The sequence below is a fragment of the Hyaena hyaena genome, unplaced genomic scaffold (assembly GCF_003009895.1).
Source record: "Hyaena hyaena isolate Hyena2069 unplaced genomic scaffold, ASM300989v1 scaffold_326, whole genome shotgun sequence".
In the NCBI taxonomy this organism is placed as follows: Eukaryota; Metazoa; Chordata; class Mammalia; order Carnivora; family Hyaenidae; genus Hyaena; species Hyaena hyaena.
In genome coordinates this window covers 167,940-191,189 of record NW_024080959.1, presented here as the reverse complement: position 1 = coordinate 191,189, position 23,250 = coordinate 167,940, and the positions used below count along the sequence as shown (strand labels likewise).

General features: G+C 36.0%; 1 protein-coding gene across 2 annotated transcripts in view; it reads left to right on the top strand.

Annotated features, from left to right (window-relative positions):
- PDE3A (phosphodiesterase 3A) overlaps nt 1–23,250 on the top strand; it is a 307,235-nt gene that overhangs the window by 271,988 nt on the left and 11,997 nt on the right. The window contains exons 6-12 of one of the 2 annotated variants that reach the window (XM_039249013.1): nt 278–497; nt 3,932–4,011; nt 7,263–7,417; nt 8,792–8,929; nt 14,864–14,975; nt 21,404–21,517; nt 21,686–21,885. In XM_039249013.1, the coding sequence (XP_039104944.1) occupies nt 278–497; nt 3,932–4,011; nt 7,263–7,417; nt 8,792–8,929; nt 14,864–14,975; nt 21,404–21,517; nt 21,686–21,885 (1,019 nt within the window). The remainder of the gene's footprint in view (nt 1–277; nt 498–3,931; nt 4,012–7,262; nt 7,418–8,791; nt 8,930–14,863; nt 14,976–21,403; nt 21,518–21,685; nt 21,886–23,250) is intronic. The other variant, XM_039249014.1, reaches the window with a different exon arrangement.

Below are 23,250 nucleotides of genomic sequence, written 5' to 3'. Positions count from 1 at the left end.
TGCTGAAGTTACTCCAGGACACCAAGGCTTTAGCTCAATTTGCCAACATTGCCACTGATTTTTTCATGATGATTCATTCTTCACACTTCATACAATGGAGATGGCACACCGTACACTTTGTCTCCAGATGGTCGTGTGCAGAGAGGGCAAGCTTCATGGCCTGAGTGCTCACGTGGTTCTGATAGAGTGAGAAGGGGTCCACGGTGAAGTGTAGGAGCTACAGTTTTTGATTTTCAAAAAATTTATTCAGTGATTTAATAAATCTTTGTCTTTCTAGGTGCCCTAGCCAGAATTTCACCTCTTTCATCGCCCTGTACCTCACCTCCCCAAGGGACGCCAGCCAGCAGCCCAGTCAGCAAAATTTCTGCAGTGCAGTTTCCAGAATCTGCCAACACGGCTGCCAAACAAGGCCTAGGTTCTCACAGGGCATTAACTTATACTCAGAGTGCCCCTGACCTGTCTCCTCAGATCCTCCCTCCACCTGTTATATGTAGCAGGTAAGGACTTTGTCTTGTTAAGATGAAGTTTAACTCATCAGAAAGTTAATACTACTTTCCTCCTTAGGAGCACTCACCTCCAACCCACATAAGCTATATGGCGGTTGGCCAAGGCAGTTGAGGAAATGTAGAAGATCATGTATTTTATGTTGAGTAGAAAAAAATTTTTGTGGCTTTCTGTTAATAGAAATCTTAGAGTTCATATAGTCCATACAGCTAATCTTTGGAGATGATATAAAATAATTAGTTGTATATTTCCTCTGCTTACTGATGGAGAATTCATAAAATGTATAGTAAAAATTCATATAAAGTAATTTAATATAACGGGATGTTGTGTTAAAATACTTTAAAAAATTTTTAATGTTTATATTTGAAAGAGAAAGAGATAGAGTACAAATGGGGGAAGCAGAGAGAGAGGGAGGCATAGACTCCAAAGCAGCCTCCTGTGCTGTGCTGATAGCTCAGAGCCTGACACGGCGTTCAAACCCACGAGCCACAAGATCATGACCTGAGCTGAAGTCAGATGCTCAACCAATGGAGCCACCCAGGTGCCCCATGTGTTGGAATATTTTTATATCCAGGGAGGATTTTATATTGATTTTTAGGGTATTTTATGTGTGCAATTCCCACTTTGAAAATGTGCAGATAACACATGACACATTATGGTTGGACTCAAATGGGTCTCTGACTGCAATTAAGCAATCAGCTTGTACTGCTTTATCATTTTTAAATAGAATTGGAAATAGGAAGTGATGTCTTGTCACAGAGGATAAGAAAAAAGGCCTAGTATATAGCGAGAGTAGTTATTTTTCCAACATTGTCATGAAAAGCAAATATCTCCTCTTACTGATAACTGTATTACTGTTATGAAAAGCTTCAACTTGAAGAGCTGGTTTTAAAGCATTACAGTATTCTTTTAACTAGAAGAGTTGAGTGTTTTTAAAGTAAGTATAATCATGAGAGTGTCTTGAACAAAATGCTATTTCTTTTCTAAGGTTAATGAGGATAACCATTTGCATAAATATGTTACATATTGATTGTTTAATATCACCTGGTGGTTCACGGACCTAGACTTAATTATTATATTCATTTTAAGCTTCACAGATTTCATTTTCTGATTATTTATTCAAAAACTCTATATTACTTCTTTTCTCTTTACAAATATTTTTAAAGGGAAAATCATTTTTGTTAGTTTCTGGGTCCAGGGTCAGAGTAAAAAGTTATTTTATCATCCAAAAGTCTCTGTGTTATCCTCTCTATGACAGCGTTTTTAATGAAATAATTTCCTGGAATATTAATCCCATCCCCCCATCCCACACATACACATACACATAAACAAAGCGTGATCTGTGGTAAAACAGGCCTATCATATTTCCCTCAGTGACTCACAACACACATCACTTTATTAAAAGCTCTGAGAAGTCCTGCAAAAAGAAACCTCTTGATTTTTGTCTCGTCTAGCATTTTCTGAATTTATCTGACCACAGAACCAATTTCTTTAGGTGAACATACAGTAATTTCCCATGGAGCTAGTGTTTGATGGAACATCCTTAAGAACATGTTTTTTTGGTGTGCATCCTACGCCAAGATGAAGCTCAGTGGAGTAATCAGCATTAAGGACATCTGCTTCTAGCATTTCTAGGAAGACTCTCCCACTGCAGGCTTCAGACTTGTGGGAAATAAGTTGCCTAAAGAAAGCAGAGATGTTCTGAAGAGATCTACCATTTACATAGCTGTTCTCATCACGGTCTATTTTTTGTAGACTTAGCAAGAAGAATGTAATGGGATTTTTATAAAAGAAGTTTTGGAGAAAAACAAGAGAATTTCACTGACTGCTTGTTCAGTAATGTTTATAAATCCAGTAGTGTGTCTTTTATTTGTTTGGGCTTTATAAATCTGTAATTCAAACCATGTTCTATTATTGCCTTCAAGGCAGCCACCCATGTAGGCACAGAGAGCTTCAGAAACACACGACTAATTATTGTGGTTTCCCCTGCTGAACTCGAAGGGTTTGGCATTGAATCCCAGTCTTTTGGCTGCTGTAATGTCTATGCAAGAAGCTGGTTTTTTGGCATGGGAGATGGTATATTTGGACTACTAATTTAAGTGTTCCTTTTAAGTATTATCTTGTAATGAAAATTCTTAAAACTCATAAACCCTGCATCCACCAAGCATCACCCAAGAATGTAAGCCCATCATTTGTGTCTGTTGTTTTTCTCTTTGTTCCAGTCATTTTCTTTTGATTCTGTAAATCAAAGTGATGGGATTTCATAATTAGAAATATTACACATGTGACGCTTTTCCACTTACGTTTAAGGCTTGAAAATAAATTTACTTAGGATGAGAATATTCTCTGACTGGAAAACACTTATCTCTACAACACATATCTAAGCACAATTCAGGGAAAATAAAAGTGATGAGACATTTAATATATTAAATTATGAACCAGTTCATTTCTTTTCCTTTTAGAGTGAATAATCTGTGGTTAAATAGCAAACAAAAACTGTTTGCGACCTGTAGTATCAGGCAGAAGAAAAGAACCCAGAAGCAAAAGGCAGAATTCAAATCTAACCATAGATTTCTGAACAAGATAAGTGAGAGAAGAAACTTGCCTAGCCATTTGTGGGGTTGCTTTTTAATTAATAAAACAGTCAAAACTGTTGAGAAAAGAAAAATATCCTACATCCTCCAGTGTCCTCTCTTAAAGAGCCCAATCTCTTAAGTACTTTCCTTTTTCTAGGTTACTCACAACATACCTCCTTGGCCTGTTTTTCTCAACTAGCATTCTGTGCCAGTCAATTTTACATTCACTCTTCATCAAAATGTATCTCTATTTCGTTCATTTCTTTAGGGCCTTAACAGTGACTAGTCGGTCTTTAAAAAGGAATTAATGTATATTTTGTGGCAAAAATTCATATACTAGCATTCTATTTTCACATATGCAATCTTTTCTTAAAGGACTCTTTGGGTATAAAATGTCTCTTAACTCATAGAAGTAAATCTAATTATAAAGCTTTTAAGCAGGTACAAAGGAATCCATTGGGAAAGGTATTTTTTAACTAAATACAAATCAGCACCTCCAAAATCACTACTCTAAATAGGTAGCAGACTATCCCAGGATTCTCTAAATAATGTAACAATTTTGCCAGTGGTTTCACCTCAACTATGGTGAAACCATACAGTCCTCTAGACTATAAAGGAAGATGAGAGTTGAGTGAAGTTTCTGATCATTTGTACTGATGACACTCTCACAAAAAAGAAACAGTGTATCAGCATATCAGCATCCATATATAAAGCAAAATGAGGTTTTCTATCAAATAAGTGGAAGGTAGAGAGATTTGATTATTATCTCTCTTCATATACACATAGGTGGTATATGCCTGTGGTTTTTTGGAAAGAAAGAATAATCTTATAGTTGTCCCAATTTTTTTCAGCTGTGGCCGGCCATATCCCCAAGGGACTCCTGCTTCTGTGGAAAGAAGCGGTGCAGCCATTCGGACACCAGGCAGAACAGGTAATTCTTTGTTTGGATTCTGTTCCTCAAAATGGAAGTCACTTTACTGTTTTTTTTCCCTTCTGATCAAAAAGGTAACATATGTTCCTGATTTTTTAGACGACAAAATAAAAAAGATAATGAAGGAAAACAAAATAATCCATAGTCCTACTACCTAAGAGTTAATCATGGGTAAAATTTTGATGCAAAGCAGTTCAAAATGGTTTTCAATATCTATACACAAATCTATATGTTTTTAAGTTAGAAGTCATTTTATAAAATCCATAGAATTATATAGAAATGTCATTTTATCTGGGACACTTAAGGGCCATCCATTTTAGGGAACTCTCTGGAGTTAGTTCCACATTACAGACTGAGAAAGGACTCTGTTTATAGTTCACTATAAGCTTGCAAAAATGCTTTTCTTGAGGCAATGTTATGGAGAGGTTAAAAGAACACAGGCATTCGAGCCTGGTTTTATTCTTATTTGACTGCCCGCTAACTTGTAATCTCTGTGACTCAGTTCCTTCATCTGTAGGTGGGGATAAGAACAGTACCAGGCACCTGGGTGGCTCAGTCGGTTGGGCATCCGACTTTGGCTCAGGTCATGATCTTGGGTTCTTGGGTTTGAGCCCCGCATCAGGCTCTGTGCTGGAGCCTCTTTCGGATTCTGTGTCTGCCTCTCTCTCTGACCCTCCCCTGCTCATGCTGTCTGTCTGTCTGTCTGTCTCTCTCTCTCTCTCTCTCTCTCTCTCTCAGAAATAAATAAAACATTAAAAAAAAAAAAACAGTACCTATCAAACAGGATTGTTGTGAGAATTAAATTACTTTAAAAATGTAACAAAAACACTAGTTCAAAAAGATATATGCACTCCTATGTTTACTGCAGCATTATTTACAATACCCAAGATAATGGAAGCAACCTAACACATGAGAGAATATTACTCAGCCATAAAAAAGAATGAAATCTTGCCATTCGTGACAACATGGGTGGACCTAGAGGGTATTATGCTAAGTGAAATAAGTCAGCCAGAGAAAGACAAATAATATATTATTTCATTCATATGTAGAAACTAAAAAACCAAGCAAACAGAAACAAATTTATAACTACAGAGAACAAATGTAGTTGCCAAAATGGAGGAGAGGAAGGGGAATTAAGAAGTACAGACTACCAGTTATAACATAAATAAGTCATGAGAGTGAAAAATAGAGCTAAGGGAATATTGTCAATACTATCATAATAACTATATGGTAACTACACTTAGGGTAAGCATTGCATAATGTATATAATTGTTGAATCATTATGTTGTACACCTGACACTAATGTACTGTTTTATGTCAACTATACTTCAATTTTTTAAAAATCATATAAAATACTTATAGTATCTAGATCACTGTACGTAATGTAAACAGTGACCTACTGTTTGCTGCCATTACTACAGTAATTATTATTTTATTTTTATTGATGCAGCTCTAGGGACCTGCTTTTGTTAATGCTGAAGATTCACGAGGTAGAAAAAAATGGCTTCTCTGAACTCTAGAGTTTAGGGTAATAAAGATATGTAAGAATGGTTCCTGATTATCTGCTTCAACAGCTATGTCAAGGGACATAGGCCAGAAAAATTCCAAAGGAGAATTCTTGGTGATACTGTTTGTGGCATTCTGAAGACTCAGAATATCCCCTCCTTATGTCTTTGATATTCTTTGACTCTACTGAGTCTGATAGAATATGAGTAGTAATTCCCTATCACCTTTGTGGTCTCGTGTAGAGCTATGGCCTTTGAGTGTTCTTCATTTTTTTCTACAAATTCTGAGCTTGAAACTTGTCAATTGTACTTTCATGCTGTGTCTAATTCTAACATAGAACAAACAGCATTAGAAAGACGGAAGAAAGGCGGGTCCTTGGAAAAGTCTTATACTCCTAGTTGCAATAGGCTACCTAACAAAAGCCATTCTTCACTAACAAGTTCAGAAAAATGTATGTAAATGTATGAGGGCATACTACAATCCTAGAATATCTGCATCTGAGAAAGGAGAACAAAGTTAGAGAAAATACTTTTCCTGACTGCAAGACATAAAACTACAGTAATCAAGATACTGTGGTGTAGGGATAAGAATCAGCAAATAGGTCAGATAGAATAGAACAGAAAGCCCCAAAGTAGACCCATGTCTACATAGTCATTGAATTTTCAACAGAGATGCCAGCACATTCCAATAGGATTGGAAAAAAATGAATTTCACCCCCTACTTCACACCATGTGAAATATGGTCCTGCGGTAGAGCATAAACCTAAATGTAAAAGCTGAAACAATAAAGGTTCTGAAAGAAGAAAGCAAAGATTCCATAGGGATCTCAACAATAGCCATAAAAGAAAAAAAAAAAAAAAAGCTAGGCTTTATCACAAGTAAAGAACATAGGAAATAGGATCAGATTTCATGAGTTCAAATTCATGTGGCAGAATTTACCGGCTGTGTGCCTTAAGCAGTTTACTTATCCTTCTGTGACTCCCATTTCCTTTCTGCAAAGTAAGGATAACTGTAATGCAATGATGTGCTGTAACATCTGCTTCATAGGATTGTGTAGATTTAAAGGTGTTAGTACAAATAAGGTGCTTTCAGTGCTATCCAGTACATGGCACTTGCACAATAAACTTCATTCAGGCACTTATTCAGCCATGAGAAGCTTCTTTTGAAGTCTTTGCCCTAGAAGCATGTTGTACAGACTCTTCATATTACGTGATTGGGCCGCCATTAGCATAGTTTAGTGCTGAATGAAATAGAGACAGTAGAAGGAGGCAGCTGAGGAAGAAAGCCACAGATTCCTATGGAGGTTGCATACAGAAGATCTCCCCAGCCCTTAAGCACATGCCCTGTGCCATATCCCACAGACACAGACCACTTTGTTCTCAGACATCAACTTAACTTCTCCTACCCTTGTGCCTATTCTGGAGTTAGTGTTTTTGTCAGCTACTTGGTGGTTTAGTGTGTTGGCTGATGCATAAAGGAAAAAGAAATATAAAGTTAACAGGATTTTTAAAAACTATAAACTGCTAATCTAAGTATTATTACTGAGGAATTATTTAGCATCATATAAACCATGGGTCATAATTCTATCTGTTTGCTTGGGTTAAAAAATGGTTACTTTTCTTCACTTACATTCTTGGTGTGTAAGCTCATGAAAGCATTTCCCTACTCATGTAGGAATATCCACTCACCTGGGACCTCTTTTTCCATTTGTAAGTTTCATCATAATCTGTTCTCTTTTAATTGCAGATGACACTACTCAAGTTACCTCTGATTATGAAACCAATAACAACAGCGATAGCAGTGATATTGTTCAGAATGAAGATGAGACTGAGGGCCCGAGAGAGCCTCTAAGGAAAGCTTCAGCTTGTGGCACCTACACGTCTGAGACCATGATATTCCTGGTATCCCCATATCACTGTGCTCATTCATTTACTTGAGGAATTGCCTTCTATTATAGAAATTGACTTAGAAATAGATCCCTGAGTCATTAGATTTACAAATATATCTCTTTAGGATCACACATGTGTTATAACCATACCTGTGTGTATCAGTATAATTTTGCCTTATCCAAGTCATCGATCTCTTAATGATTCTATTATTTAGTGATTAAAAACATAAGTATTTATGTCCACAAGTGATTACAGATACTTCTTAATCCTAGAATCTAAAAGTATAAATCTAAAAGTGCATAGGAAAAACTATTTCATCCAGTAAAACAATATTTTATAAAAAATATCAGTAAAAGTGAAATACGTTAGTTGTCTTAGGGCTTCTACTGTTTTGTCCTAGTACCTCCTTTATTTGGAAAGCATGCCAATATTTATTTTGCTTACTGTATTAACCTAAGTTTATACTGACACTTGCTACCCAATAAAATATCCTTTAGTGATGACTGGCTTTGGGTGTTTATAGAGATCCATTTAAAGAGGATAAAAGCATACATTTGAGTCAGATTAATTTAGGGAGGCAGCAAATAGTAGAAAATAGTTCACTGTCATATAATTATCAGTTGTTGCTCTTTTCATTTTTCTTTTACCTGAGTTACCATTTATACTTTTAATTTAAAGAGATTGTCAGATAATGTAATTTGTATGTTTCCTAATCTTCAGTATCAATATTTTTTATTTTTATTTTTTGGTAAATGTACTTTTAAGAATATCCTCATTAGAACCAATTGTAAAATGTCTTTACATTACTTTAGTGCAGGTTCCTTTGGAAACCTTACGTCACACAAATTTAATAAAAATAGTGAAAACTGTGGCAGTTATAGGATTAATGCTGATTTTGAAACAAAAATATAAATTTGGCCAAGTAGGGTTGGGGGTGATTGACTCCTCCCCCCTTAAGTGTTTCATTTGAAAGTCTAGTATAAACGAGGAACCGTCCCAGAAAAATGTACATATACATCTAAGGAGATAAACTTACTTACAATTTCAGAGCATCCTAAAGTCCTTCAGTCTTTATTGAAGAATACCACAGTAGGTGAAAAGCAGTTAACTCAGCAAAGAAACAACTATATTTTTCTGTAGCATATATGAACCAGGAATTGGCAGGCACCTAATATATAAAATTCATGGTATGAAACAGCATGAGGACTTTTTCTCCTTACTTTGGGACCAATGCCTTGTTCATCTTGATTTTTTTTTAAGATCATTCATTCACCCTGAAGTTTTAAGTCATTTATTTTTGTAAAATTAGTTGTTGGATTAAATAAGCACAAATTGCTTTGTAGAAAAACATTGCATGTTCTTAAACTATTTTCTTCTTCATTATAGGACAAACCAATTCTTGCTCCTGAACCTCTTGTCATGGATAACTTGGACTCAATTATGGAGCAGCTAAATACTTGGAATTTTCCAATTTTTGATTTGATGGAAAAAATAGGAAGAAAATGTGGCCGTATTCTTAGTCAGGTAAGGAATGCATTCATACATGTGATTTTAAATGTAGAAAAAAACTTCCTTGGTTGGTTAAAACTCTGTACATGCTTGACACTGGTGGTAGATTTCAGGTGGAGAAAGGAAATTTTCGTACCTCACATTCTTTAGATTCCTTGGTGGTGGGTTAACAAAAAAAAAATGGAATTTCAAATGAGTGGAATACCATATTGTGCAATTAAAATATGTAGTTTTTAAGACAGAATGGAAGGGAATGGGAATATATAAGCAAGATGGAGAAGTAAATCTGAAATTTATAAAATTCAACAAAAGAAAACCTGATACAAGCCCTCAAAATAAGAAAGCTGCCTAATTATAAACAGTAATTTATTGTCTGTAATTTTGACAATAAAATTGTTCTATTTTAAAAATTGTTTTGAATATTACAGTGTTTAGGTCTTACCAAAAGTAAGATATTATGCAGAAACACATTTCCTTCCATTGCTGTGAGAAACCTATCAAACAGAGTTTTCTGTTTTAATATAGAGGACACCTTTAAGTATCACAAGAAAGAAACTATGAACTATTACTACTTAAAACTTTTAGTATATTTTCCTTAAGCTAGATGACTTTCCCACATTAATATACATATATATTATATATGTGTATATATATATTTGTGTCCCTGAAGGAGAAAGAAAACACAGAAATTAAGAATTTGAATATGATTGTTCTCAATAAATGAAACAAAATGCTGAAATTATTTTATTATCAAAAACCTATCAGAATGCACCCTCAATTAAAGGAGTTAATACAATAATATTTACCAGCTTATGTAAAATATTGTAAGTGTGTTTTCATAGATTGACTAAATATCACAGCAGAGATGCTAAGGACCACCAAATTAATATAAGACTTAGAAATCAAGACACAGATTTATTGGAGCCACTAACATTTCCCTGGAAAACACTAAAAGAGAAATCACGTGTCCTACTGATTTCTACCACATCCATCAGAGACAGGCATTTTCAGGCTTCTCAACAAGTATCTAAGTGTAGAGCTTCATAGTGAGGATTCCTGATCCATGAAGGTTCGAATGAAGATGAGCCTTTCCTCTGGTTTTCAGATCCACAAACACAAAGTACCAGACTAGTGTCAAGAAGGAAAGTATGTCAGTGCCTTAAAGGAACATAGAGAAATTAGACATATGTCAAAATAATGGCATTTCAACTTGCTACATACAGACGTGTGCTAAAATGATCGCCTATGAAGCTCAAAATAATTACACGGTCTGTGTACCATGTAGTTGCCTCTACTAGATGCTCTTTTGACCATGAACACTGTGAGGCCCAGGGTGACACCCTGGCATCTTTACTAGGATTTGTTCGTCCCATTTTTTCCCTCTCTTTCCTTCTGCTCATTGCTAAGCAACATCTTTTATGTGAGGTGATCTTGAAGACAACTTGAATGGCAGCGTTTTTATTCAGTCCACTTTAACCTCACACCTCGGGGCTCCTCCCGGGAGGCTTGCTATCCCATTTTCTGAACCCCCTTGCAGAACACACCTCTGAGGGAAGGGTTTTACCTGGAAATATCCCTGGAATGGTGCCACAAGAAGAGGTGGCAGTGGGCCCGGAAGTCTGCTTTCCCATTCACTGCAGTGTGTGTTTCCTACGAAGAGAAAATTTTCATTGTTTGTTATTTGATACGTATGTCACAGACTTCCCCGAACTCTGCAATTGAATCCTCTCAGTAACTTTGATGCAGGTATTCTGTTTAATCTTTATTTTTCAGAGGGGAAACCTAGGCTTAAAAGAGCATATCCCATTCATCTAGTCACAGTAATATATAGGATATGTGATTTGAGATCCATACTTATTTTTTTTTACATTTATTTATTTATTTTGAGAGAGAGAAAGAGAGAGACTGAGAGAACACAAATGGGAGGGGCAGAGAGAGAATCCCAAGAACGCTCCACATTGTCAGTGCAGAGCCTGATGTGGGGCTCAAACTCAGGAGCCATGAGATCAGAGTATGACCTGATCTGAAATCAAGAGTCATACACAACTGACTGAGCCACCCAGGCACCCCAGGAAATCCATACTTTTGACCTTCATTTACCTTCAGCTGTTTCTCAGCCCCCTATAAAACACATTCACTTATTCTGAAATAGCTTCAGACGGTGGAAAACTCATTATTATAACAATTGGTTTCTTAGCACCAGTGACCGTGTAGGGAATATTGTACCCGGTACCTAGCTCCCCTTGAATTTCTGGAAGCAAGAGGTGGGAATGTGAAACTTGACCACCTTTACCACAAAATGTTTTGTAAGAGTCCTGGATATGATTACACAACAGGAAAATTAGATGTAATGAACCATTAGATTACAGCAAAAGTCACTAATGTGTTTTTTTTCCCAGTCACCTTTCAAAAATAAATACATAACTACATGATCCTCAGTATGTCACTATTTTATCTTTCTAATTTACAAACATTGAACTTTAAGAAAATGCACTTTTGTTTTGCTGAGTAGAACTTTATGGGTTTTTTCTTTGATTGGAGCTTATAAGCACAAGATCATGAAATTTTCACTGTGTGAAAGGCATATATATATATTTTTTTTTTTTACCTTAGTAAGACTTTTGGGACAGCTGAAATGAATTAACTTGAACATTCCAAGAAATCACCTTTTGGCTGAAACTACACAGAAAAAGTCTCACTTCAAAAGATTTTTAAAGAGACATATGTGCAAAGGAAATGACTTTTCAGTCTCAGTATACTGACTGCCTTTTTGATGATTATCATATTTACTTTAACAAATTTAAAAGAGCATGGTTTCAACTTCAGAAGAGTGCTTACTTTTTCCAGTGACTAGTATTTACCTGGTTAATGGAATCTTTGTGAGTTTAAATTATTGGTGGTTGATTTGTAAGGGCTATCTTAGTGAAAAGTCTCCTATTTTAAAACCATACTCTAAGATATCCTGTTGTCTTAATTTTTCAATTCATCTTTCAAATGTTTAAGAGAGTAATGGTAAACTGTAGTTATTTGCAATCCTAACGACATTGCTTTTCACATACCAATGGTAGGATCTGACAGAGTTTAGAGTACAAAATTTGAAGCCAAAAAAAGCTTGGCTTGGATTTTGGTTCTGATAGTTAAATCCATTAGTATTTATGAGCAAGAACTCATAAACAGACTAAAGCAGTAGTAAAGAAGAGCTAACTTTAAAATAGATAATAACTAGCTTGAAATATTACCAAAACCTTAAACTTCACTTTCTTTTGCATTTTTTTTAATGTTTTTTATTTTTGAGAGAGAGAGAGAGACACAGAGCACAAGCAGGGGAGGGGCAGAGAGAAAGGGAGACACAGAATCTGAAGCAGACTCCAGGCTCTGAGCCGTCAGCACAGAGCCTGACATGTGGCTCAAACCCACAAACTGTGAGATCATAACCTCAGCTGAAGTCAAACGCTTAACTGGCTGAGCCACCCAGGTGCCCCTTCTGTTGCATTTTTAAAGAGAGGAGATGTAGATGTTATGTAACACACAAAAAAGGTAAAGCTTTAATGTACTTGCCATTCAGAATGGAGAAAAACATACAGAAGTTGATGTACATAGTGTATAATCTGTTCCCAACAGCAGCTACGGGTGATGCTTTTGAAACATAAGTCAAATAAAGTTACTTCCCTGCTCTAATCTCTTCCAGGGACTCCCTACTTAAGAGTAAAAATCTTACAGTGGTCAGGCTGGCTGTCAAATGCCAGCACTGCATCCTGCACAATCCCACTCTGCTGTTACCAACTTAAATTCTACTCCTGTCCTCATTCATTCTGTTTTAGCCATGCTGGCCTTCTTGCTCTTTCTTGAGTAAATTGAGCATACCTCAGAGCCTTGGCACAGGGCTTTTTCTCTGTATGAAAAACTCTTTTCTCAGATATCCATGTACCTCCATCGACATATCCTTCAATTCTTTGCTCAAATGTCACCTTGGATATGTCTGCTCTAACCACCATACTTAAAAAAGCAAATTCCATAGCTTCCCTGTATTCTAAGTCTTCCACCCCTACTCCCTTTTTTCTTTTTCCATATTACTTACTATTTTTTGTCATAGGGTATACCATACTTATTATATCTGTTGTTTACTGCCCTCCTCTGCTAGACCATAAACTCCCCGAAGGAAGAGATCTTTGTTTTGTTCACCTGTATATATGTCATATATGCAGAAGATTGTTTGGAACATTGTAGGGACTCCATAGATGTACGTTGAATGAATAACTCTCCTTTTTAATTATGCCAGCCTAAAGAATTAAACTGAGGCAAGCTCAAAATTGTCAAAAATATGAGTTTATTCAGGAATAGCAGAGGCACTGTGATTTAGGATGTGCCAACTATAGCAAGCTATCATTCCTGAGTCCCTTGAGGGCTTGGGGTGGGCTGTATATTTGGGCAGTGAATATAAAAAGGGGATAGTTCAAGTAGAGTCTCTTAAAACTCAAAAACAAATGGGACCAGGTTTGAAAATTCCCCAAGCATTCAAAACCAGTGCAGTCATGCAAACAAGCTCAAGTTCATGCCTCTGGAAACCACAAGTATAATTCCCAAGCGTCATATGAGGCAACTCTTGATCAACTCACTATCATTCCAGTTTTATCACTTTTTTGTACATCAGTCATTTTACAGGAAATCAGCTTGTCAGTCTTTAACTTTTATTTTTCTAAGAGTACATGTGTGAGATTTTTTGTTTTATATCCTCCTGTTTCATTTTAGATAGAAATTCCTTTATAGTTATATAAATATGTATATATGTGTGTATATGTATATATACATATATGATAAACAATGAGCACATAATTAAAGGAATATCATTCAGGGGCACCTCTGTGGCTCAGTTCGTTTAGCATCCATTTCTTGATTTCAGCTCAGGTCATGATCTCATGGTTCTTGGGTTCAAGCCCCACATCACACTCTGTATTGACAGCATGGAGCCAGCTTGGGATTCTCTGTCTCCTCCTCTCTCTTCCCCTCCCCATCTTGCTTGCTGTCTTTCTCTCTCTCTTTCAAAGTAAGCTTCAAAAAGGAATGTCAATGACTTTAAATAGATTTAAAGCCAAATGACAAAAGATAGAAATGTAACTATAAAACAGTATATCAAAGATTTGGAAGAAATATTTCAAGCCAATTATAAGAAGATATGCAGATAATAAAAATGATGAATAATTCTTTCCTAAAGTCTCCTGAGTTATAATCAACTCTGTGCCTTTGTGATATAAAGTAAGGCCACATAAGATGGTGCTGTACTCCATTCTACCATGTGAATAACCATTTCTCTCCCCATTACCTTCTGTGCCTTTATCATTTTTTCCTCCATCATTTGCATGTCAAATATGCCAATTACATGCAAAGGTATTCACTGGCTTTGAGTCGCCAAAGCTGTGAATGTAAATGGAAGGAGAATAGATATTTGGAGGAGAAGACACATGAAGAAAAAATTATTTAGATGCTATTTATACTGCAGTAGAATAAATCCATTTTCTCTATATATTTAGTCAAGGTAACTCTTTTCCTCTCTCATAATTCCTTCTCCTTCACTAAGGTATATCTCTGAATCCTTTATCCTCTAGAAATCTTTTTTTATTTTCAATAAAAACTAGTCCAAATTAAAGCTTTTTCTAATTTTTTAGTGCTTATAGCATGCAGTATGCAATGAACAATTTATTAAGTAGTTTGTCTAGTAGTTGATATCACACACAATTGAATGCCTTGATATGTTTCTGCAGTGTATACTATTTGAGTTGGTTGTTTTCTTAGTTGCATATCCCCATCAGATTGAATACTCCTTGTGGCCAGGGACTTCTAGGGCTAGACACACAGTTCCTTAGTACCTACGTGACTTATTGTTCCTAATAAGTGTCTCTACTGGCCATGAATTACTTGCTGTTCTGTAAAGCTTTGTGTTTCTGTTTATAGGTATCATACAGACTTTTTGAAGACATGGGCCTCTTTGAAGCTTTCAAAATTCCAGTTAGGGAATTTATGAATTATTTTCATGCTTTGGAGATTGGATACAGGGAAATTCCTTGTGAGTATAAGTGAAATAATACTTTAAATTATGTCAAATTTGCTGTGAGTAGTGGGATATTGAATCATTAGCAGCTAGCAGAGAATTACACATGGTAAACTTGGTATATGGCCACATGGTATAGTGATTAGGAGATAACCACTTTCAGAATCCTGGCCCCTACACTTATCATCTGTGGAAGACCATGAGTCTTACCTAACCTCTGCATGCCTCATTTCTCATTCTGTAAAATGGGCATCATGATATCTGCTTCATAGGATTGTTATAAGGATAAAATGAGGTAATAATTCTAAAGGAGTTATAACAGTGCCTTCAACTAGTAAGCCAATTAAGTGTGTGCTCCACAAATAATTAAATGTTAAGTTTATTGCTTATTTTATAATGTACTCCTTTTATTGGGTGAGTTCAACTTTTGTTCTGGAATCTGCAGAGTTAAATCATTAACTCTTAATGTTCTTGAATATAACAAAACCCACAAAAATCTGGCTAGGGGTTGAGGGTGAGGTGGGTGATCATCTAATTAATAAAATAGACCAAAAAAAGAGAGGCCTGGAAGTGGTTTCAAAGAAATATTTAGAAGCCTTTAAAAAATTAAATAAATGTGAAGACCAAAGGAAGAGTTTCTGAACCAAGTGTTCAAGTTTGTGGACTTTAAATATTGTGAGTATAGTTTATGATTTATAACAATGCAAACTTAGAACAGAGAGATGTTAAATTATCAGTATGGAGCATTGCAGGCATCATCTGAACATGTAATGAAATCATCCTAAATGCTACAAAATATATGGAATGGAAGAAAATGTCCAAAAATCCAGTCAGGGAGATTGTGAAAATGTGCAGAAATCATGTGGTACTTTTAGAAAGTAAATGGCATACAGCAAGAGAAATAGACATCATATATTGGTTGAAGTATGTCTAAGAAACATGTTCAAATCATGTTTTAAGTTTTAAATTTGCTTTTATACACCTTAGACTTTAGAACCCCGTGTCTTTTTTCTAGTTGCAAAGAGCTGAAGTTAAATAAAAATCCTAGGGAGACAGAAAAGGTACAGGTATTTCCAGAAAGAGGTAGTAAATTAAGCTAATGATCCATTATTAACATATTATTTTTCAAAATGCCATCTGACTGGAATGAAAATGCAGAGCTGATGGAGTGTGATAGGAGAAGAGACTGAAGAATCGGATCCACAAATGAGATTTGTTGGAGAATATCGGACCAAAATGCAAGCAAAACAGGATAGTGGTGAAGAGCAAAGAGGAACTTAAGAACACTGGTCCCCTTGAGAATGTCTAGCCAATAGGGCCTTGGAAATTGAGAGAGAAATATGAAAAAGGGGTAGTTTGAAAGGATCTCAAGATAAGCCTTGCTTTCTTAGTACCATTTTCCCAGGGCTCACCCTGGTTGGATGCCAGTGATTGACAAAACTGTTACTGATTTTTCAACAGCTTGTCACCAAACTAAATTTACAAATTGCTATATTTCCAAATATATTTTAGTGACATAATCAGCTATAGCCAAGTCCATGGAGTACAAATTGATATAATAATGACTAACTTTTCTCTAGGAAGTATGTCATTAAATCATAGGGAAAGTTGACTAGTATTCAAGTGTAAAAAGAAGTTTCCAGATTCTAAATTTTATTCTTCATTATTATTTTTTTTTATTTTGCAAGCAAATAGATTTTTTTTTTAAATAGTGGGCTCTTCATTCCATGTGAAAAGAATTTGTTATAATAAACCTGCCTGTTCTATTAGGAGTCCCAAACACTTTCCATAAAGGGAATTCACTGATACCTTCTCACAGGAAAGTTTTAGCTTGACTGATGATCACTTTTAAATAGTAACTCCTTACAGATGGTGGTGTTGTAAATTTTGACTAATATAGATATTTATTAAAAGCTTTGTTTACCATTATAATTATGCTACACAAAAATTTGCTGTATGTGTGCTTAACTTTCATACATACTCCTAGAGAACTGTTTCTAAAGATCTAGCTAAATAAACTCATACCTAAATGAAAAAGCTCAAGAGTAACTAAAATGGGATTAGATTAACTTTAATATGACAGTCACCTAAAATATTAGAAACTAAATTATATTACACTTCTAAGTTCACCTTAGTAATTTTTAAGAGAAACAGGAAAATGTGAAAGCTTGCTTGCTTATTCATTCATTCATTCATTTATTTTTAGAGAGAGAGCACGAGTGGGGAGAGGGGCAAAGAGAGAGAGAGAAAGAGAGAGAGAGAGAGAATGAATCTCAAGCAAGCTCCACCCTCAGCATGGATCCTGACACAGGGCTGATCCCAATCCTGGGATCATGACCTGACCCTAAATCAAGAGTTGGACGCTCCACTGACTAAGCTGCCCAGTCACCCCAAAAGCTTTTAAATTTGTACCCAGAACCCTTAATAAAATTTGAAGAATCTAGATTACAAACTAAGGGTGCTTATGTGGCTCAGTCAGTTAAGCATCCAACTTTGGCTCAGGTCATGATCTCACAGTTTGTGGGTTCGAGCCCCATGTTGGGCTTCCTGTTGTCAGTGTGGAGCCTGCCTCAGATCTTCTTTCTCCCTCTTTCTCTGCCCCTCCGCTATTTGTTCTCTCTCTCTCTCAAAATAAATAAACAAATTTAAAAAATAGACACAGGTAGGTAGATATGAAGAGATATAAATATAGGCAACTCACTGATAGAAATATGATACCAAATATATATTTCCTCAGTAAAGGTTAGGATAAATTAAGATATAGTTTATATTGAATGGTACAGAGAAATAATGTTTAATGTTGTTTGCAGTCCTTTTCAATTGGGCATATTGGCAAGTAAAGAAGATAAATCATCAGATGATAATCATTCGTGAATTCAAAGTTACTTTTGAGAGTTTTTTTTTCTCCTTTCAGAGACTTTCATCTCTAAAATATATTTTTCCTGACACCCCTTATTCTTGTCACTGAAGTTGGAGAAATGGGTAGAATGTCTCAGAAATACAGTAGTGATGAGGCAGTGATGAGGCAGTATCTAATGGGAACAATAAGAGTAATCTGGCTCAGTCTGTGTTCAGTTCAGTTAAGCTATCTGTCACGTGCCCACCAGTTCTAAAGCTAGATACCGAGGTGACATGGTACAAGCTAAAGACAGAAATATTACAATATTTACTATATTCCAAAGGGGGAAATATTTACATTGTCACTTTTCTTCTTTAATACTTTTACATCAGGACATAGAATTTTAAATTGAAAATATATAAGTCTAAAAATGCATGAATTTTACGTATAACTCCAACACTCCACCCCGGTTCACTTCAACTCTGTGCTTGAGGGATCAGGAGAAAGTTGAGAAAGTAAGTGTATCAAGACAGAAGAGGGAGGGGTATGAGGTAGGGCATGTTATGTGTTACTGTGTGCACGTGTGTTTATGTGTTGTTAGAGAGGCAGAGGGGCTTACCGGATGGGTGGGGGAACCATTAAGAGAGTTGGACCTTTGTCCAAAATGCAGAGATAAAGGATAATAATAATAATAGCTCTGATACTGTTCCTTATCCCTCTCAGTTGCCTGAAGAAGAGAAGTTTTTAAGCTTGTTTGCGTGTCCTACAAAATCCCCTATATTGACCTAGCTAGCTTATTTCTTAGATGACTTTGCTCCTGAGTTGGTCATCAGAAAGTTAATGGTGAGAACAGCAATATCAGCACTTGACACAATACTTGCACATAATACATGCTGAGTAAATATTTGTTCAACAAACATGTTATTGACTGCTTATAAGGCAGCTGATTTTCCATCTACTTAAGTGAGAGTGACAGTGTTATTCTTCTAGATCTACACATGTATAATTGGAGATATTATTTTAAGGAGTTAGGTTTGGTTACCTATTGTTTTAAGTATTTCTGAACCTATACTCCAAAACAAAGGGAGTATTTTTTTCCATATACTGTCTTTACCTCATTCTTTTTTTTTTAATGTTTTTATTTCAGAGAGAGAGAGAGAGAGCGTGATCAGGGGAGGGTCAGAGAGAGAGGGAGATGCAGAATCTGAAGCAGGCTCCAGGCTCTGAGCTAGCTGTCAGCACAGAGCCCGACGCGGGGCTCGAACCCACAAACCACGAGATCGTGACCTGAGCCAAAGTCAACCGTTTAACTGACTGAGCCACCCAGGCTCCCCTTTACCTCATTCTTAAATCAAGATTATACTAGCTTCATGAAATGAGTCAGGCAGCTTCCCTCCTTTTTATATTTTCAGCACCAGATTATTTGGATAAGATGGTTCATTGAAAATTTACAAAAGTTACCTGTGAAGCCTTCAGGCCCTGGGTCTTGGGATGGGAAACAGGGCAGGAAGCAGTAACTCAGCAGGTTTATCTGTACTTGATGTTGTCTATCACCACAAATAGACTCTGCCATCACCCTGATGCAGCCCACATCCATCCCTTTGCAATGCTGGATGCCTGCACAGGTTTCTGTGATTTGGAAGATTACTGGGAACTACTTGCACACATTTTCCCAGCTTGCAACAAAGGGGAAGAAAAGAAGTTAGAAGGTCTCTCCCAATATATTCCCTAATAGCAGCAGCTTGGGCAGTTTCTTCCTCTACCAGATCATCACTGCTTTCTCTGTCCCCCAAGGGTTTAGCATAGCCCGTTATTTTTAGCTCTTCAGTTCTTAAATCCAGGATGGATTTCTCTATCATGTTCCAGCAGCAATAGTTAATTTTATGTGAATTATATTTATATGAACTGCAAGCTTACTATGTGTCAGGAATTTAAAAATACATCTTCTGTAATTCTCACAATTATACTATGAAATAAGGCACTATTATTTAATATGTCTATACTTTTAATATTAGGAAATGAGACAGAATTATAATTCACTGAAGGTAACACAGGTAATAATATCAGAATAGAGACAAAATCAGATATGACCTAAATCCAGAAACATTTAGTGTGATCAGTTGTGTACATGACACAGGAATGGATGTAAAATGTAATGGTCTTAGATAACTCGAGATAGTCTGTATGCAAGATATAGACTCCAGTTTCAATACAGTTGTTCTTTGGAGTACTAGAGAATATCCTGCAATGGCAAAGAGCACAGGGCTTACTCATTTCCCCCTTTGGAGGCTGGGATGTCTGTTTCTCAGAGCTCTTCTGAACACATCTTCTCAGATCCTCACAAGGCCCCTTGACTGAATTGCTGGAGTATTCACATAAGATTTAGCTACATGTCCTCACTTAAAGACTGACTCCTAAGAGTTGCCAGAAATGTAGGAGAATAGGCACTCTCTCTGTACATTCCCTCTGTGTGCCACCAACAATGTCAGTTTTTTCTTTCATCCCTGACCAGGAACCGGATGTTTCTCTCCAAGTCCCATTATCATTCTTATTTTTCTTTCGTCTGTTTTCTCTTCATCTGTTGAGTATTATTCAGAGATATAATCTATATTGGAGGAGACTGTATTATCCTTGGCCATTGGAAATAAAGTATGTGAAGTTAGCACACTTAGGGTAAAGCACAGCAATCAATGAAATACTGTGAAGGGCTAGTAGACAAGAGAAAAACTTGGGAGAATTGCACCAGAAAAAGAAGGTGGCCAAGGGGACACTAGGTCTTTTGTCATGGTTCAGTAGAAGCTGAGCTGCGTATATAGAATAGACCCCTTCCCCTGATAATGACATTGTAACTAGAGGTGTAGTTTTCCCATAGATTTTGCTTTAATCTAAATGAACCAACTCCCTACATTACTGTACAGAGAGGCTTTGATTTTTCTCTTTAGGTATTTCCTAGAGCTGTGTTCCCAAACTAGAACTTTTAGACCACAGAACATCATTAATTCTTGTTTTCAATTTTGCTTTGTGGACTTAATCTACATATAAAAGATATATTATTAATTTTTAAGCAGTGTTTTATGTTTGATACAAAAGAATAGTACTATGTTTTATTCACAGATTATATTTGCATGCTATTTATCAGAGATGAAACACTGGGTGACATAGATCATTGGTCTGACTTATTTGAAGGATGTTAGGAGTGTTTCTTTTATTTTGGTCCTCTGCATTTGCGTATTTTAAAATTTTCATTTTATTTGGTCCTCTGCAGGAGCATGGAAATACATATAAGGGTAAACATTACAGAGATTTCACATAGTGAGTTTTCTGTATATGTTAAGTTTCTGGTAAACTCTGCACACAGATTTTTCCACTTCAGACATCTACCTGAAATATGAATATTGTGTGGGCTTTTTTTTTTTTTTCTTGTCACTATGGATATTTTGGAGTAATGGAAGAGTAATCAAAGAGTATTTGTCCTTGAATGTTTGGCTGCCTTTCGCTGGGGCATTAAAATGTTAAGACTCAACTGTTTATCCAGTAGATGGCACTCTCAGTCCTTGGGTCCCAAGTTCACAAATTAATGACTGTGTCTTTGCATTGGTTAAAGATCATAACAGAATCCATGCCACTGACGTCTTACATGCTGTTTGGTATCTTACTACACAACCAATTCCAGGCCACTCAACTGTGATTAATGATCACGGATCAGCAAGTGATTCAGGTACTTATTAAGTATATCTGTGCTTCCTTGTTAACTGGGGCGGGGGGGNGGGGGGGGGGGGGGGGGGGGGGGGGGGGGGGAGTATTTTTTTGAAAAAGGAAGTCAAGACAAATGGTATCGGTTTAATACTTTTTAAAACTTTCTATTACTTTCATTTTCTCTTCTCAGATTCTGACAGTGGGTTTACACATGGACATATGGGATATGTATTCTCAAAAACGTATAATGTGCCTGATGATAAATATGGATGTCTCTCTGGAAATATCCCTGCCTTAGAGTTAATGGCACTGTATGTAGCTGCAGCCATGCATGATTATGATCACCCAGGAAGGACTAATGCTTTCCTGGTTGCAACTAGTGCTCCTCAGGTAAATCTTTCCATTTTGATTAAAGAAATAATTTAATTTAGAGATTTTTCCAAAGGAATTGTATTTTATAAATTTGACTTATAATAGGGACCAAATGAGTTTGAGCCAAGCTATATTTATCCCTAGGAAAAAATTCTTAGAGACCAAGCTAATTTTAAAAATATATCATGTTTGTTCCAAGTTATTAATGGCAGGCATGCAACTTTATTTCCCATGGGACTCCCTTCTTAGTTTTTTAAAGAAGAAAAACTAGTTGAATTCATATTAATGAACCTTCTCAGTAAAGAAAATCAACCCTTACCACAGTCTCTTTTTGAAAAGATTAGAGACCTCAGTCTTTCTTGGACTTTTAACAATGTGGGGCTTCTTTGTATATAAATCCCATTCATTTGAAATCTATTTCTTATAACAACCATGATTCTTATGACATTCCTATTTAGGATTTAAGCACCAACCTATTTCATTCATTTGAAGGAATATTTTTACCTGAACATAGTATTTCAAAAACAATAACTTTAAAGAAGTTTGTCTTCATATATATTTAAATATAAGTCAAAAAGTAATCCCTGAGTATCTCAGCATCTCCTTTGAAATGATTACGTCAGTCGGTTTCTCCTTGATTTAATTAGCTGGATCCATGTTACTACGCATTCTGAGATCCTCTTTTTCCTTCTAGAGGATCTAGAAGACAATCTGGTCGATTAGTTTTTTTTCCTTGTTTGCCTTTTGTCCTTTACCCAACCCCATCCATTTGCACCTGTCATATAGACTAGACTAGAATTTTCCTCTAATGAATATATAATAAAAATATCCTGATATTTATTTCCCTGACTACTTACTTTAAACTTACTCCAGCATGTCCTTCTTACACCAGAATTATTTTCCCTAAAGATGGGCAAATCATTTTGACAGCACCATTTATCATTCATATTTTCCGACACATGTATGCATTTTCACTTAGTTCAATGTCGGTTTTCATGTGCTTAGTCTCTCCTTTTGATCCTTATACCTTTTTACCCTGTTTGTCATCTGTCTGCCACACTAATCTTCAAGCAGTTTTTAGGCAACTTCCTCTTCTTTTGCAGTATCCCTCAGCATTATTAGAGAATTCCAAGCAAGTAGATACTTATTATATACCTTCAATTACTAGTTGAAGGGTGATATTTTCTATGGCTGCTTGTGAGGTGAGAATATTTTAAATTCTGAGCTTCTCAGGGATTCCATTACTATTTATTAGTTATATGTGTTTAAGAAAAGGTAATTCTTATTCCTGAGGCAGAAAGTAATTGAGTTACCTCGTAGGGATTTTAGTGTATTTGGATTGTTTTAATAGTTAAATTCCTGTGCAGAGAAATCTGATAAAAG